We start from the raw sequence: 16,677 nt of genomic DNA, 5'->3' as shown, positions 1-16,677 counted from the left end.
ATCTAGTAAGTTTACTCTCTACCCAGACTTGAATTATACCTAGAAATATGACAATGGTGAAATGCTTGATTTTACAAATCACAGAGGAGATTTTTCTGCTTTAATTTGGAGAGAAAAATGCATAGGGCCTCTTGATAAGAGTAATAACAAGATCAGACACCAAATTTTGACATTTTCACATTAGAGAAATTGAGTTCTACCAAAATTTGATCTGTTAAATAGGCAATGCTCTCCTTTTGGAAGGGGTGGTATGTAGCTTATGCATCTTCATTCTACCATCCTATCAGTGAAGCCAGCACTCTGGTCTCATCGGGTACTGTGGATAACGCCTAGGCGTTGGTTCAATCAAATTACCACTGGCTATTAAATGACAATTCTGATTAACTTACAATTTACAGAGCAGCTCTTGATTTAAGAATTTATTGTGGATGTAGCAGAAGAGATAATTATAAAATATTTTTTTCTGAACAGAGTTTGGGGCAGAGTTCGTAATGTAGAATATGGGTGAATTATTTAGGTTCTCTGCTATTCTCATTTGCACAGATTCTGAAATCCAATTTGGCTTATTGGTGTTTTGGCTCCAAATGCATAAACCTCCCCAATTCAAAATACTGCTTGCTTTAAATTCAACCTGGTGAGTTCTTATTATCTCTCCTTGGCATCATGTTTTGTCAATTACATGAGCGAGTGGATAATATAACATGTAAGATATACATTCTGCTTTACCACTGGGCTGTGACTACTCTGACGGAAGGACCATTCTGTTCTCTTTTTAAATCAAGTGAAGAGAAGCAGAAAATCTTTCCAGGACCTAGCACAGAGCCTTTGTCACAGCAGTGCCTAAAATAAATGCTTATTTTTTACAAAAAAAAAAAAAAGTAAAGAAACCAATTATCTCAAGGCAATAACCTGAATACTAGAGGGAGGTAAACAGATAATAGCAGTAAGTTCACATTTTTGTTAACATATAGGTATAGGCAAAGAGCAGCAGCCAAAACTATTTTCAAAATTAAGAAGGAAGAGCAGAATTATGATATTACAGACAGCATCTTCTATGCCTTTCTCATCACAATTGTGGCCAACAGTTTCAAAGCCAGTCAACAGTGAATACGCAGTTATTCTAAAAACCATCCTCAAGCACTTTTTTTCTCTTGGGCCTCCTTCTACAGACATTCCTCTATTCTGAGAAGGTAATTAAGAAAATATGATTCTGCTAGACATATTTTTTCCCCTCTCCTTTGAAACTTCTACTGGTGACAGCCTTCAAAAAACTAGAAAGCTCCATGCCAGCTACCCCTCATCCCTTGGCCCACACTCTGAAAGTACAGATTCAGAGGAAGCAGCATATATGGACAGGCTGACATCACAACAGCACACCCTGAAACGTAATTATTGCAGAGAAATATGAAATGTTGTTTTCTTCCCCTAGAGATTCTTTAAGATGATAAACAGCCTCACAGCTGGAAGGAGAGTGGATTTGATAAGCGTACTTGATCAGGCAAAGGGATAGTGGATGGATATTACTACTCCCTTTGCCAAGGCTATTGTGTGAATTTGGGTAAGTCACTGCTATTTAGTGAATAGGATTGAGAGTGGATAAAACACATAATAAAAAAATTCATACAGGTTGCCAGGAAGAAATTAAAACTGTTCCTATCAGCTCTCAAATGGTCACCTAATTTCTTCCAGTTTGACCTGAAAACATCAGAGAATACATAAAGGAAATGACACATATTTTTCACTATATACAATTTTCTGTAATCTTCGAAATTAAAAAGTTCTAATGTAAAATAGAGTCTTATAAAAAACTTGAAGGCCTTGGTTAATGAATTTTCAAGAGGCATAGATATAAAGATAATAGAGGATTCAGTATTTAATAGTTTTTAGAAGTTTTCCTTTATGTACTGAAAAATATCGCCATTATACACTAAGGATAGATTTAACTAAGGAAAAAATCCTCTTGGCCATTAGAAATAAACACTAAGTAGAGAGAAATATGCTTTAAAATAATCCAATTTCTTATGCTTAATTCAAGAGGCTAGAACTAACTAAATGATGTCAGCACCTCACAATAACTGACTGAATTTTTGCAAAGATGTAGGCCCACACCTGTCTCTCTTAGTTTTAGTAGGACGTTACCCAAGTTCATGACCTTCCAGGAAGCATTAAGAACTAGCTCCACGGAATCTTAGAGTAGAATGTTGGGTGAACATTCATTCCAGTATTTTAAACTTGCGGTCCTTAGCTCCAAGGTGGGCTCATATGGTACTGATTGCTTTTGGAAATTATGTAAAAATATGTGTACTCAGAACATGCATTTTATGAGATCGCTATGTTTCATCAGAATTTCAAAGTGGCCTGTGAACTTGAAAAGGTTCACGAAAGAACTATGAAAGGAGCCTAACTTCCAGTTTACAAATCAGCCTGGAGATCTGAAATGATGGCTCTAAAGAGAAACCTACAACAGCTGTAAAACACCTGGAACCAGGTCTCTAGATAACCAATTAACTCAGTGCGCGATTGGACTACCAGACACATATCAGTCTTCTCCGAGGGCAGGTAGGAAAAGAATGTGTTAAATGCTTACAGCGTTTTTGTAACCAGATTTTATTTCAGAAAGAGTAGTTTCTAGGTCAGAATACTATCTGTAAATAGAAAGTCTGAAGACATGGAAGGTTATATACGTGGTTACATGAGCCAAAGAAAAAACTCATGGGCCTCTAAACAAACGCCATGCTGCCTCCCAGCCAACCGCAGACCCAGTCCTGTCTTAAGACCATGCAGCCTGTGCCATGATCTTCAACCTGACAGAGAAAGCCTGAGGACCTCGAAAGACAAAATGGATCCTGAGATGTCACCTTCTACAATAGGGAACTACCTCAATTAACACGGCCCAATGGTGTGGACTCTCCCCATCTCACTGCCTTAACACCCCTGCCCCCCAAACACACACACACACACACAATTATAGACAAGTACAGGGTGATTTCAAAGTATAGATATATAACATACAAATGAAAACAAACCATCTTTAACTGATTAACCAAATAATTAATTTCATGATTTCTCATGATTAATTTTAGGAAAGAATGTCACAAAAATAAACAATTAAGAAGAAATGCACACTAATCTTGCCAAACCACCCTGTATATCTTCTTGGCATTTCTAAAACAAGAAAGCTGTTTATAAACATCTAAGTCCATATGCTAGCTCTACAGTTTACATACAGTAGGATGTTAGGCAAATGACAATCTCTCTGTGACTTGAGTTCCTTATTAGTAAAATAGAGACAAGAACAGTACTGACCTTTTTGGGTTGTTGTGAGGATTAAATGTGGTAATACACGTAAAGTGCCTAGAACAAAGCTGCATATTTTATGATGATAAACAGCTATCATCATCATCACTATCATCATCACAAAGAGGCACATATGCCATTAAGTACTTATGGGGGAGAAAGAGTTAAGGAGAAAGCTTAAGATAAAATTGTCTATTAACAAAGTGCTCCAGCTATCATGAAAATTCAAACTACTCCCTAGGAGAATACCGGAAAGGCTGTTCAGCCCAGGTTTTTCTTGGGGACACATTCCCACAGACTTGGCACATGAGGGTTCTCCACCCAAATGGGTTGAGAAGGTTGGGCTGATCTGGGTCAGTGGAGCAGCTCCCTTCCCTCCTTGTAACTGTAGGCTGGGCAGCTCAGGTGCTTCTAGTCTCCGTCACACCAGCTTGTTGCATGGGAGATCTGATTCGTCCAAGTGTTCCGTCTCTGCAATATCTCTGACCAGCGGCTTAACTGAGGGAAGCGCTCTTAGGAATTGGCTTCTATGAAAGTGAAATGCTTTGATGACAATTTTAAAGATAATGTGACACTCTTGGAATCTATGGAGGGAGACAGTATCACTGATGCAACATCACCATCAAATAGTGAAAACCTCAAATCATGTTTGTCTTGGATGATTCTGTTAGGATCATGCTATCCCATGAAGGGACCCATCTAAGGCCACGGAACACTGAAGAACTAATAGCTTCCAACAGAAGGACAGATGCCAAGACTCCCAATGGTGTCAGTCACGGACATCACATAAGTAATGACCCATCCAGTGTCTATTTGTTAGACCACAATCTTGAATATTCCAACTTAAAATACGTTGTTGAAAACAAAGAGTTTTACCTTTTCATATTCAGCAATGCCCAAGGTATTCCAGTGGGAGTGTGAAATGCAGGTAGCAATTTTAGCCCAAGTTCCACTGCTTTCTTTCGAAATATCTGAAAAAAAACAGTTAAGTAAGCTACTGTTGTAAGCAAAACAAAAAGTACTGTACTACTATCTCACATTTAGCACTTTTCTACTTTAAAATTTTCTTTATATGAAAAAATAGAAATTTCTCAAACAATAGAATTACCTAGCAAAGCAAGAGTGGTCCAGGGGCCATCGTACTGTGGGGAATTTATTCCCAATCTTGGTTGCCCATTAGAATCATGGGGGGAGATTTGAACAATACTTATTCCTGGGTCGCACTCCTGAGATTCTAATTTGTGTGGTTTGGGGCTTCCAGATGAGAATCTTTTAAAGCACCATAGGTGATGTCAGGTGATTCCCATGTGCAAGCAAGGGGGAGAACCATTGATGCTGGAAGAGAAGTCCTGGACTGAAAGTCAGGAGGTGGGGTCCTGTTCCAGCTTCACCTACTTACTAGTGCACAGAGAAAGGAGGAGTTTTAAAAAGACGTATTATAATAAGTAATCCAGTTACACCAATGTTGATGCTATTTCTGAAACCCTACTCTTTTGGAATCTAACTCGCATTTAGTAATGAAAGTTAAGAAAGTAATGAGTTTTAATGTAAAAATTTGGTAGACAATCAATTTAGATAAAGTTAACATTCCTGATCTACAAATAAGGACACAGACATTTGTAGTATATAGAAAGTGCTCAAAAAGAGAGGTACCATTTTTCTCGACAAATTATTATAACTTTAAAGTGGATAATTTCCTGTTTCAAGAACTAATAGTATGTGGAAGGAGAGGAGAAAGAAAAATAGACCAAGAAGTATATTCTTCCTTCTCTTTCTCTGCCTTACCCTAGAGATCTCCAAATTCTCTTCTGCTGTAAGGGATTATCCAATCACTGCCCAGTCATCTGTTGACTTTCTAGTTTCCACCCAACTTTTTAAACTGTTAATTAATTAACTGTTTTTCAAGAAACTTACATCAGATGGAAGTCAAATTATGTAACTAAAACACCATCATAGACGTGGATGGACCTCGAGGGTATTATGTTAAGCGAAATAAGCCAGTCAGAGAAAGACGAACTCTATATGACTCCACTCAAAGGTGGAAGTTAGTATATTGATAAGGAGATCTGATCGGTGGTTACCAGGGAAAAGGGGGGGTGGGGGGAGGGCACAAAGGGGGAAGTGGTGTACCCACAACATGACTAACAAAAATGTACAACTGAAATCTCACAAGGTTGTAATCTATCATAACATTAATAAAAAAAAAAACCATCATAGATATTATAAACATATGGCATGGGAGTTAAGGGCGCAGGCTTTGAATGATTGTATTTGAATACAATGACTGTACTCAAATCTCAGCTCCATTTCTTCACATTGCCTCATCTTGGGCAAATGGCTTAATCTCTCTGTGCCTAAACTTCCTCATCTATAAAATGCGAATAACAATAGTGTTTACTATTTTAAAAATTGTGGAAAGAAATGAATGCACTATTATATTTAAAGACCTAGGACACGTAGTAATCACTCTAAAAGGGGAGTTGTAGTTTTTATGGTGCTAATGATAAAGGGATTTCCTCAAGAGCTTTCCCTATTTACTGCATGAAATTTCTTCTAGTCTTGGCTTTTCTTCAACTACTGTTTTGGTACCTTCTACTCAGGTTCTCTCTCTATCTGTGTGTGTGTGTGTGTCCCTTCCTCCCAATACACACACTCTTTTTTTTTTTTTTAAAAACATTTAATTTTTTTCCTTTTTCTCCCCAAAGCCCCCCGGGTACATAGTTCTATATTCTTCCTTGTGGGTCCTTCCAGTTGTGGCATGTGGGACGCTGCCTCAATGTGGTTTGATGAGCAGTGCCATGTCTGCGTCCAGGATTTGAACCAACGAAACACTGGGCCGCCTGCAGCGGAGCACACGAACTTACCCACTCGGCCACAGGGCCAGCCCCCCAATACACACACTCTTAATCATAAGCATTCATTCTCAAGAGCTAAGTCCTCAGTTCTCATCACCTGTTTGCACTCCCAAATTCAACTTTGCATTTTAGCTCCAGTTCTGAACTCACGCTTGCATGCTCACATCACAATTTGCGTGTCTTGTTGTCTTTTGAGACTTAACATGCTCAGGATGAAATAATCATTTAATGTCCCAGGCAAACTTCCCCCAGTTCCATCACTGACACTACTGTTCAGCTAGTTCCTGGGGCTCAAGAGAAAATGCATTTTGACTTTTGATTTATCGCTCTTCAGTCATCAAGTATCAATGTTAATTTCCCTGAAATGTCTCATATACAGCTCATTCCCTTTCCATGATAAGAGCATAGTCCATATTCTCTTCTCTGGGTACAATGAAGTGGCATGATAAAAAAGAAGGTCCTTGGGGGCTGGCCAATGGCTGAGTGGTTAAAGTTCCACATGCTCTGCTTTGGCGGCCACGGTTAATGGGTTGGGATCCCAGCTGTGGACTTATTCCAATCATCAGCCATGCTGTGGAGGCATCCCACATATAAAGTAGAGGGAGATTGGCGAAGATGTTAGCTCAGAGCTAATCTTCTTCAAGCAAAAAAAGAGCAGAATTGGCAATGGATGTTAGCTCAGCATGAATCTTCCTCACACATACACAAACATACATACACACAAAACGAAGGTCCTTTTACCTAGTCTCTCATTCTCCAGGATTTCCCCTCCTGTCTCCATTAATCAATCTGCATCTATATTACAAATTTTTCTTTTTATAATACAACTTTCTTGTTCAAGAAACCATAATGATTCCCTCTGTTGTCTAAAACATCAGGTCAAAACTGATCTACTGACTTTCCAATGACCTCTATGAATCAGACCAATTTATTATCTTCTGTTCTCTCAAAGACCACTCTGGCTCCAGCTTGAGTCTTCATAGTCTCAAGCACTCATTCAAGTTCAGTCCACTTTAATATCTCTTTTTTTAATGTCTTTCCCCCAGCTTTCTTGCGATAAAAGTGACATATAACACTGTGTACAATGTGATGATTTAATACCTGCATATATTGTGAAATAATTATCACAATAAGGTTAGTTAACACTTCCATCTTCTTGCATAATTACCTTTTTCTGTGTGTGTGTCGTGCCACCTTAGTGTGTATTTATTTACACAATTCTCTCATCCCCAAACACCCTTTTCTGTCTCCTTTTGGCCAATCCAAATTCACCCATTCTTCAAGGCCCAGGTCAAGTCAATGCCAGGCTGAAATCTTTGCCTTCTGTGAACTCCTACAGTGACAAAAGGCATCACACAAGGTGGCATCTGATTACAGAAAGCTAAATGTTCTCTTGTGTTAATCTCTTGTATCCCCAAGTAATTTTCTTTTCTTTCTAAAGGTAGAGAAAAAGACCTCCATTTCTCCTTCATTGCCTATTATCCAACCCAGATTAGGCCATTTTGTATTTAAAATTATTGCTATCACCACAGTTTTCCTATCAGTAGTGATTGGAAAGATAAGTATAATCTCAGTTAACAGGAAGCAGTGGCCCTTCCCATCACAAGGTTTTTGCCTTTGCTGTTTCCTTTGGCTGCAAAGCTCTTTCCCTAGCTCTTCACAAGCCTAGCTCATGCTTAACTTCAGGAATCTGCAGAAGAGAGGTCTTTCTTAACAACCCCACATAAAGCTGGCAGTTCTCATTTACTGGTTATCATATCACTTTGTTTATTTCCATCCCACTATTTATCACATCCTAACTATTTTTTTATTTTTATTTTTTGGTGAGGAAGATTGGCCCTGAGTTAACAACCATTGCCAATCTTCCTCTTTTTGCTTGAGAAGATTGTCCCTAAGCTAACATCTATGCCAGTCTTCCTCTATTTTGTATGTGGGATGCTGCCACAGCATAGCTGGATGAGCAGTATATAGGTCTGCACCCAGGATCTGAGACAATGAATGCTGGGCTGCCAAAGTGGAGCCAATGAACTTAACTGCTACACCACGGGGCCAGGCCCCTAATTATCTTATTTGCTTTCTTGTTAAATGTTTGACAACTCCACTAGACGTAAGCTTCATGAATGCATGAACTTTGTGTTGTTAGTTGGTATATCCATATACCTAGTATCCTGCAAAGTAACTAGTACTCAATACATGTTAATTTAATAAATGAATAAATCGATCAAAGATTAACACACTGGGGCAGTGTAATGAGAAACCATTGATATTCTACTGTTTGCAAAGTGCTCTATCCTATTCCACTGGTTTCTACTGTCTGCAAATAATTATGTCAAGTGTTCTGGAGTCTCCATCTTGGACACAATTACAAAACAGTTTCAGATGAAAACATTAATTAACCTATTGATGCTTTAAATGAAATCAAACGTGAGCTTGAGTCAATTCCAATTCTTAATGTTTGATTTGTTACTTCCTCCTGAGAGATGAGGAGAGGTTACTTGGAGGAGGAATCCAGATTCTCAAAGAAAACATCTTTCTACCTAAATTGGTGAGTATGTGATAAAATTCCAAACTAGCTTATAAAGTTAATATTGTTAAAAGAATAAAGGAGAAATGTTACAAGTCATTCTAAAGGGCAGTTAAGGTTTAACCAGCACATTTTGGATAATGTGCAGAAAAGCAAATGAGCACAAAAAGTTTACTAAGTGATACTTCATATTCCTTCAAATGGGGCAGGCCTGATGGATGGGGCCAGAACGTGGATCCTAGGATGGCTCTCCTACAGCTTCCACGGGATGCCTGGGCCTGTCACTTAACTTCTCTTGTTCTCAGTTTCCCCAGTGAAATGGGAGACCAGGGCCGATAATTTCTACTTTTGATTTATCACTGGAAAAACTAGCACTCAGAAGTCACAAAGCTAGTACTAAAATGAGACTGGCAAAATAGCAAAATTATTACCATTTTCTTATAAAGGTAGAAAATGCTAATTTGCCACCCAATTCTTAGTGAATCTTGGTTTCCAAGGTTTGTTGCTACTTACATTTGGTGGGGAAGATTTTATAAAGTTAAGAGGGCAAGATGAAAAATGACAGTTAATAAAATGTAACTCATGCTGATAATAGAAGACATTTTCTTTTCTAAAAAAATGACCATTAAACTTAAATAGAGTTTTTGTGCAACTTGTACACTCAGTTTGAGATGGGCAGACATCTTGTGACCCAATAGGAATCTTCAAAAAGATTCTGCATTACAGAGATGCTGATTATATTCATAGCAAAAATGAAAATTAATAGAATTTGCTGAAAGAAGTGATGGTACCATATGATGAAACAGCTTCTAAACTAATCTTTCAAGCGTGTAACTAACAAATAAGTTTAAATAAAAACTTTTAGAGTCTAAAGAATTTCGAAATAACTACACCCAAACTATCTTTTCATTACACTTAAGTAACATCATCACAGTTTTACTGCTGCTTTTGATCAATGTTTCAAAAACTTCAGACTTTAGAATCTATCAAATAACAACAATTATCTTCTTATTTTACCCTTACAGATAGGATTAGACAAGGACGTAGACAAGATGTATGGCTTCCCGTGTCTTTCTAGTTTGCAGATCCCTGAAGAACTGTACAAGAATATTTACATGCCAGAGCAAAGAGGAAGGGAAGAAGGAATGAATAAGAACAGACAGCTCTGGAAAGCACCAGTTTCAGTTCAGACGTGCTTCAGTTTGAAATGTATAATCAATATCAAAGGTTTTCTTCAAATGTTCATGCTGAAAAACCTCACTGTTAAAAGATCAAAAGCTAATTTCCCATTAGTATAAGCAGGGTTTACCTATTACTCATTTTCGCTACATAAAGCTTTCAGCAGAAGATGCCACAGATATGATAAATATCTTTGGCTGAAAATAACTCAAATAACCTACATATCGTTAGCTGAGTTGATTAATGCACATAAAATAGGCAAAATTTAATCACTCAACCAATAAGTACTTATTGAGCTACTCTGGCTTTTCAATTTAGGGTGGAACCTCTAATGGTTTAAATATTCAAATAAAGATTTATAAAAATAGTTAATCCAGGAGAAACTTACAGCTGGAAGAGGAATCAAAGGTTGTCTAGTTCCATAGTTTTGGTATACAGAGGAAGAAACTAAGGTTCAGAGAAGCCCTATTCTAGTTAAATGCTCTGATGTGGGATGGTTAGATGACAGCTACAGCCAAGTGCATGCCAGCTTCATGCCATCTCAGATACATGTAATTCTTTTGATCTAGAGGGACTCACTCCTGTGAGTTCCTTGCATGTGTGTGTGCACACATCTTTTTTTCACTGCCTCTTTCTGATCTTCCCATTCTCTTTCTAATTAAGCAAAACCCCAAACTGAGTTTTTTAAATTAAAAGAATTATTTGCTGTAATTTTCAATTGTACTATGAACTGCATCTTTAAAAATTTATAAATTTAATTAGATAAATACTTTTGTCAGTGGTTTTGTTTTCTTCCCTGTGATTCAGTACAATTCAGTTTTTAGCCTTTAGGCAATTAGATGAAGAACGTGTTCTTCATGTTCCTGAAAAAGGAAAGCACTAAGATTTCCCCAACTTGTTTACTCAAAATAGAGAGGATGCATGCTAACCTGCCAGTAACCATGAGTTACAACCAAGAAGAATCGATGTAACTGTACCTTAGACTTGAGTTTCTAATGTATGAAAGAAATGTATGAAAGAAAAAGCTTAAGTATAATTAACAAATCTAGATATAGAATGCTCTAGTGAATAGGCATTTTCAACTTAGATAACTTTTAAAATATTTATTCTCATGAAAAAATTAACAGCTAGTGAAATTTAAAAAAAAATTGTTTGCTTTTATACTCTCCCCTAGTCAAAATGAATAAATGTTGATAAATGAGTGAATAAAGTTGTATCTGGATACTGATTTTTTTCCCTGAGGGCTCTGATTTCATTCCCTAGCTCTTGAATGGGGAAGATTTTATAAAATTAAGAGGGCAAGATGAAAAATCAAGAGAAATACTGGGGAGAATTTCAGGTTGCTGCTCAAAGTAGACACCCCCAGTACCCACGTGGGCAGCAACCAATGCTACCGAACCCTGCAACTGGTCCTGTGATTTCCCTGAGCCTGAGCCAGGGTCAAGGTGCCCGGTAACAGGCATACCGAACAGGGCATCAGGGCACCGAGTTCTATTTCTGGGCCTGCTACTCACCAGTTCCGCCACTTCTCTAATTTTCTCTTTGGTAAAATGAGGGCACAAGACAAGACACTTTCTGAGGTACTTTTCTGCTCCACAGGATATGGTTTTAAGACTTAAGAAGCACTTACTACATGTTTCCCAACGTGATAAGGACTATAACAGAGAGACATAGGAAAAAATAAGATCCCTGATCTGAAGGAGCTTGCAGCAGGGAAGGCAAGTCAGCCATAGAAAACCACGTAAACATAAAACACAACACTGTAAAATAATACGAACCAACATAGCAGTAGAGAATAAATTAGTGATATAGGCTGGAGCTATGGGAATACAACAAAAAGAGACAGTGAGTTAGGTCTTACAGGAGAGGTAAGATTGGAGAGGTGGCACTTGTCTGGGTGCAGACGTGTGTTTATTTGGGGGTAGGTACGTACATGTCTGTGCACACACTCTGGGTTAATGCAGCAGAGGACAGGAGATAACGCAAAAGGGGAGAGGAAGGAGCCTGACAGAGAGCAGGGCAGAGAGCTGGATTAATAGGTTCTAGAAAATGGTAAGAAAGAAACAGACGAAATAAGCTAATGACCTTAAATATCAGGGAGAGAAGTTAAAGGTTGGTTACAAGAGCACATCAGACATCTCAGGGATGTCCCAACCCTTAGGATCTTAGTGCCTCCCTTCTACAAGAGGAAGGGTTTCTGGATCACCAGGGTTCTGAGAAATGGAGCAGGGAGAAAGGCAGTAGTTCTCATTGGTTATGGAACTTTCCTGAGTTGGAAGGGTAAAGATACCTAAATGACAACACCAAGACACATTATAATGGCTGACTGATAGAGGAAACAGCTCGAGAAATAATTAGGGTCCTTTAAAAAAGTGTTTTCTGAAGAAGAAAGTCTACATTTATCGTAGAGATAAATGGGGCAGCAGGGAGCTGGGAAAAAGGAATTAGTACGATGATAGAAAGTTATTTGTCTCTCTTCTAACACGCATTAAATATGGAAGTTAAAAATGCACCGAAGAGGAGAGGAAACCAACGGCTCTATAGCTCTTGTGCTTAGAATTATCCTTAAATGTATCACACATGGTGTTATCTTAGATGTTCTAACTCTAAAGCAATGGGCCAAGAACAATAAATATCAGCCTAATAGTCCAAGCCATTATACAGTGCTTAAAGATGGGCTGTTGAGCTGCTCATTCTATCTCAATTTAGGTTTAAAAAATGGGCAAGGGACCAACATCATGTTTTGAAAAATTTGCAATATGTTGTTAATATTTTATATTAGATAAATATGCCAAATAGTTTCTGAACACACATTTCACACCAAAAGGAAACATCTTTTAAAAAAATGTATAATTTTTTTGCCTGCTAAAGAGACAGGATTTATGAAAGCATGTACTCTATCTGGCTATGATTTCTAACAGAATTTGTGGAATCCACCATATAGAGGTTGTTAAAATGTGATATCGTAGTGTTAAAATAGGGACTGTTCTGTTTACTATTCATTTGCAGGTAAAAATAACACATCATTTGAAATATACAAAATCCAGGCTTGGAAAACTTTGTTCAACAGAAAGATAAGAGGAAGAAAATAGCCTCGTCTATGCAAGTACAGGCATACCTCGCTTTATTGAGCTTTGCGGACACTGTCTACTGTGATTCCTTGGCATTTTTGACTTATGAGGCATTCTATGCTAGCGAATTTTTCCAGATACTGAATCTCACCTCTATAGAGCATCGAAATATTTCTAGTTCAATCTTTTTATTTGTATCAGTTTTAAAAACATGTTTATCCGTTCTTTGATTTAGGGAAATACACAGGGATCCTGTCTTGGTGAGTCCGCATCAGCATCACAGGCAGACAATGAGTTTGGGGGAGATTGGTTCCCTGTTACCAGCTGACTGAGCTGTATGATCTTGAGCACACACTTACCCACTCTGTGCCTAAGTTTCTAAATATGTGAACAGGGACTCATTCTCCCAAATCACAAGATGATTAAATGTGATTAAATGCACAAGTGCTTTTTAAAGAGCAATAATAGTTTCCATCATCACTGTTCTTCTCTATAAGAGAGTGGTTCCCGCGGGAATAATGGAAGGATATGAGGCTTTTTGTCCATACACTAAATGGTCCAAAAACTGCTGAGGTTTTATTGTCTGCTTTCCATAGTCCTACCATTTCTTTCTGTTATTAGCTATCAGTTCATTGCAATGGAGATGGCTCACTGTTGTAGTGTATTTGCCCCCCCTTCTAAGTTGCCGACTAATTGTGTAAGCAGTTGTCTGTACACGACCTGAGGAAAAGTTCAACGTCTCTTTCGTGTCTATCTTATGGTGAAGGGCACGAGCTTCAGGAAATGTGCCCTTTTTGTGTCAGATGACTGAATTTGAACTATGGACTCTATAGGTATGAAAAAACAATGAATTAGTTTATTATTAGAATTAGAAGTAGAAATATTACATAGGAGTAAAAGTTTGCAAACTTACAAAGTAAACTAAATACCTATGCCTACTTGGTTTGTTTGCTTTTTTTTTTTTAACCATATATCAGACAAGGGGTTAATATCCAAAATACACGAAGAACTCATACAGCTCAACAACCCAATTAAAAAATGGGCAAAAGATCTGAACAGAGATTTCTCCAAAGAAGATATATGGATGGCCAACAGGCATGGGAAAAGATGCTCAATATCATTAGCTATCAGGGAAATGCAAACCAAAACTACAATGAGGTATCACCTCACTCCAGTCAGAATGGCTATAATCAACAAGACAGGAAACAACAAGTGTTGGAGAGGATGTGGAAAGAAGGGAACCCTTGTACACTGCTGGTGGGAGTGCAAACTGGTGCAGCCACTATGGAAAGCAGTATAGAGTATCCTCAGAAAATTAAGAATAGATCTACCATATAACCCAGCTAGCCCACGGCTGGGAATTTATCCAAAGAACATGAAAATGCAAAGGCATAAAGATACCTGCACCCCTATGTTCATTGCAGCATTATACACAACAGCCAAGACTTGGAAGCAACCTAGGTGCCCATCAAGGGAAGAATGGATAAAGAAGATGCAGTATATATACACAATGGACTACTACTCAGACATAAGAAATGACGAAATCTGGCCATTTGTGACAACATGGATGGTCCTTGAGGGTATTATGCTGAGTGAAATAAGTCAGAGGGAGAAAGCCAAATAGCGTATGATCTCACTCATAAGTAGAAGATAAAAACAATGACAAACAAACACAAAGCAACGGAGATTGGATTGGTGGTTATCACAGGGGAAGGGGGGCGAGGGCAAAAGGGGTGATTAGGCTCACATGTGAGGGGATGGACTATAATTAGTTTTTGGGTGGTAAACATGATGTAATCTACACAGAATTTGAAATATATTAGGATGTACATCTGAAAAAAAAAGTAAAATGGAAGCAACTCTTTTTTCATTCTATCTAACCAAATATAAACCTACCTGGTTGTGCATCTAATGCCATTAAACTAGTAGTTTTGGATTTCTGCATAACCCTCCTCTATCATATATCATACATGATACTTCTAAATTGCCTTTGGGCACAGAGTTAATAATTTCACGTGTCAGCTGATGGATGGACATTTTAAGTTATCAAATGGTGACGCTGCTGGACAGGAAATTTGGCAGAAGTGCTATTTTCGTCTTATGTCTGTGCCCCCCGAAGCAAACTGGTTAACCTCTCCAACTCGGTTGCCACATCTACAAAATAGAGAAGTAGGTCTTTGCACCTTAGAACTCAGAGAAGTTCTCTCTTTTCCCCATTCTTTGTTTCCATACTAAAATTAAATTTTTAATTTTTCTTATTATATAATAAATATATTCTCATTATTGAAAAACCATAAAATTAGACAAGAAATATAAAATCTCATTAATCCTATCCACCTAGACACAACTGTTGTTAACATCTTAAGTGTCTATCTTCTAAACGGTATTGATTGCATTTTTGGGGAAAATGGCATCATTCCATACATACTGTTGTGTAATGTTTTAAATCCATCCCCAGCAACTTAATCTACATTAAATGCAACATTTTATATCAGAGGTCAGCAAATATTTTCTGTAAAGGGTCAGACAGTATTTTAGTCTTTGCCAGCCACATACTCTCTGTATCTCATGGGTTTTTTTTTTTTTCTTTTATAATTCTTTAAAATGTAAAAACCATTGTTAGCTCTGGTAGTACAAAAACAGGTCTCAGGCTGCATTTGGCCAGAGTGCTATAGTTTGCTGACCCCTGTTTTCTATTAATAGACATGTTTCTGTAACATCTTTTTAAAAACAGCTATATCGTATGCCAGTGTATGGATATGCCAGAACCTCGTAAGCAAGGCCCCTCGTATCTGACACCTAGGTTTCCGCTGTCTTGATATTACAAACAGCAGTGGAATGAACATCCCTGTACATCCTTATTTGTATACATGCCTGTTTCCTCAGTTTAAATGTTTGAAAGTGGAATTTCTAGTCAGAGGGGCTTCACTCATTCATTCACCCACTTGCCAACTCTAGTTGGAGGGTCAAAGCAGCCAGAGAGAAAAGGTAAATGAACGGCGTGTCTGGAGTTTGCCAACCCCTGGATTACATCAACTTCATCGAAAGCATCTTAAATATTTTTCACTTAAATTAAGAGGCTTTAAAATATTTCCTCTATCCTATTTCATGATAACACCACATCTGTTTTTTAATAGATCAGTGTTATATTCTTACAGTACCATAAATAAGTCAATGAAACAATGTCTTGTATTAATAATAATAATCACCAGAATATCAAAATGTCACATAGCTCAATACTTTTCTTATTAGAAGACTTTTGAAAATACCAAATGGAAATAATTTGGGAGGCATTTCCTCTTTAAAATAAAAACATAAATAATAACTAACAGGAAACATAATTTATCTTGTCCATTGTGGCCACTCTTCCATTATCTGAATGCTCTTTAAAGCTATGAGACACACACACACAAACACACACTCTTCAACACAGTTTCAACTTTCTAAATTATAAGCTTTCAAAAAGGAAACTTTTGATAATTCTGACCTTTTAAAAATGTCAATCCATTTATTCAACAAATATTTACTGAGTGCCTATGTACTACCTGCCAAATTGCACCAGGCACTTGGATTCCTAAGTAAACAAGACGGCTGTGGTCAATGACTCATAATAACACTTGTTTTTGAATGACACTGGAAAAATGTCTCCAGAGTATTATTTTACGATACACAGGAAAGGATCAAAAAATAACTTCCATGTCTTCTCCAAAATGAAAATGAAGACGAACATAATATTGTTGTGAGCACTGTA

At 37.6% G+C, this 16,677-nt stretch overlaps 1 protein-coding gene across 1 annotated transcript in view; it reads right to left on the bottom strand.

The window, feature by feature from the left end:
- MAN1A1 (mannosidase alpha class 1A member 1) overlaps window positions 1–16,677 on the bottom strand; it is a 161,051-nt gene that overhangs the window by 62,997 nt on the left and 81,377 nt on the right. Inside the window, exon 6 of the mRNA XM_046676214.1 lies at window positions 4,174–4,268. Coding sequence (XP_046532170.1) covers window positions 4,174–4,268 — 95 coding nt within the window. The remainder of the gene's footprint in view (window positions 1–4,173; window positions 4,269–16,677) is intronic.

Source organism: Equus quagga, chromosome 11 (assembly GCF_021613505.1).
Source record: "Equus quagga isolate Etosha38 chromosome 11, UCLA_HA_Equagga_1.0, whole genome shotgun sequence".
In the NCBI taxonomy this organism is placed as follows: Eukaryota; Metazoa; Chordata; class Mammalia; order Perissodactyla; family Equidae; genus Equus; species Equus quagga.
Note: the sequence above shows the minus strand (reverse complement) of the source record. Positions and strands in the feature narration are given on the sequence as shown.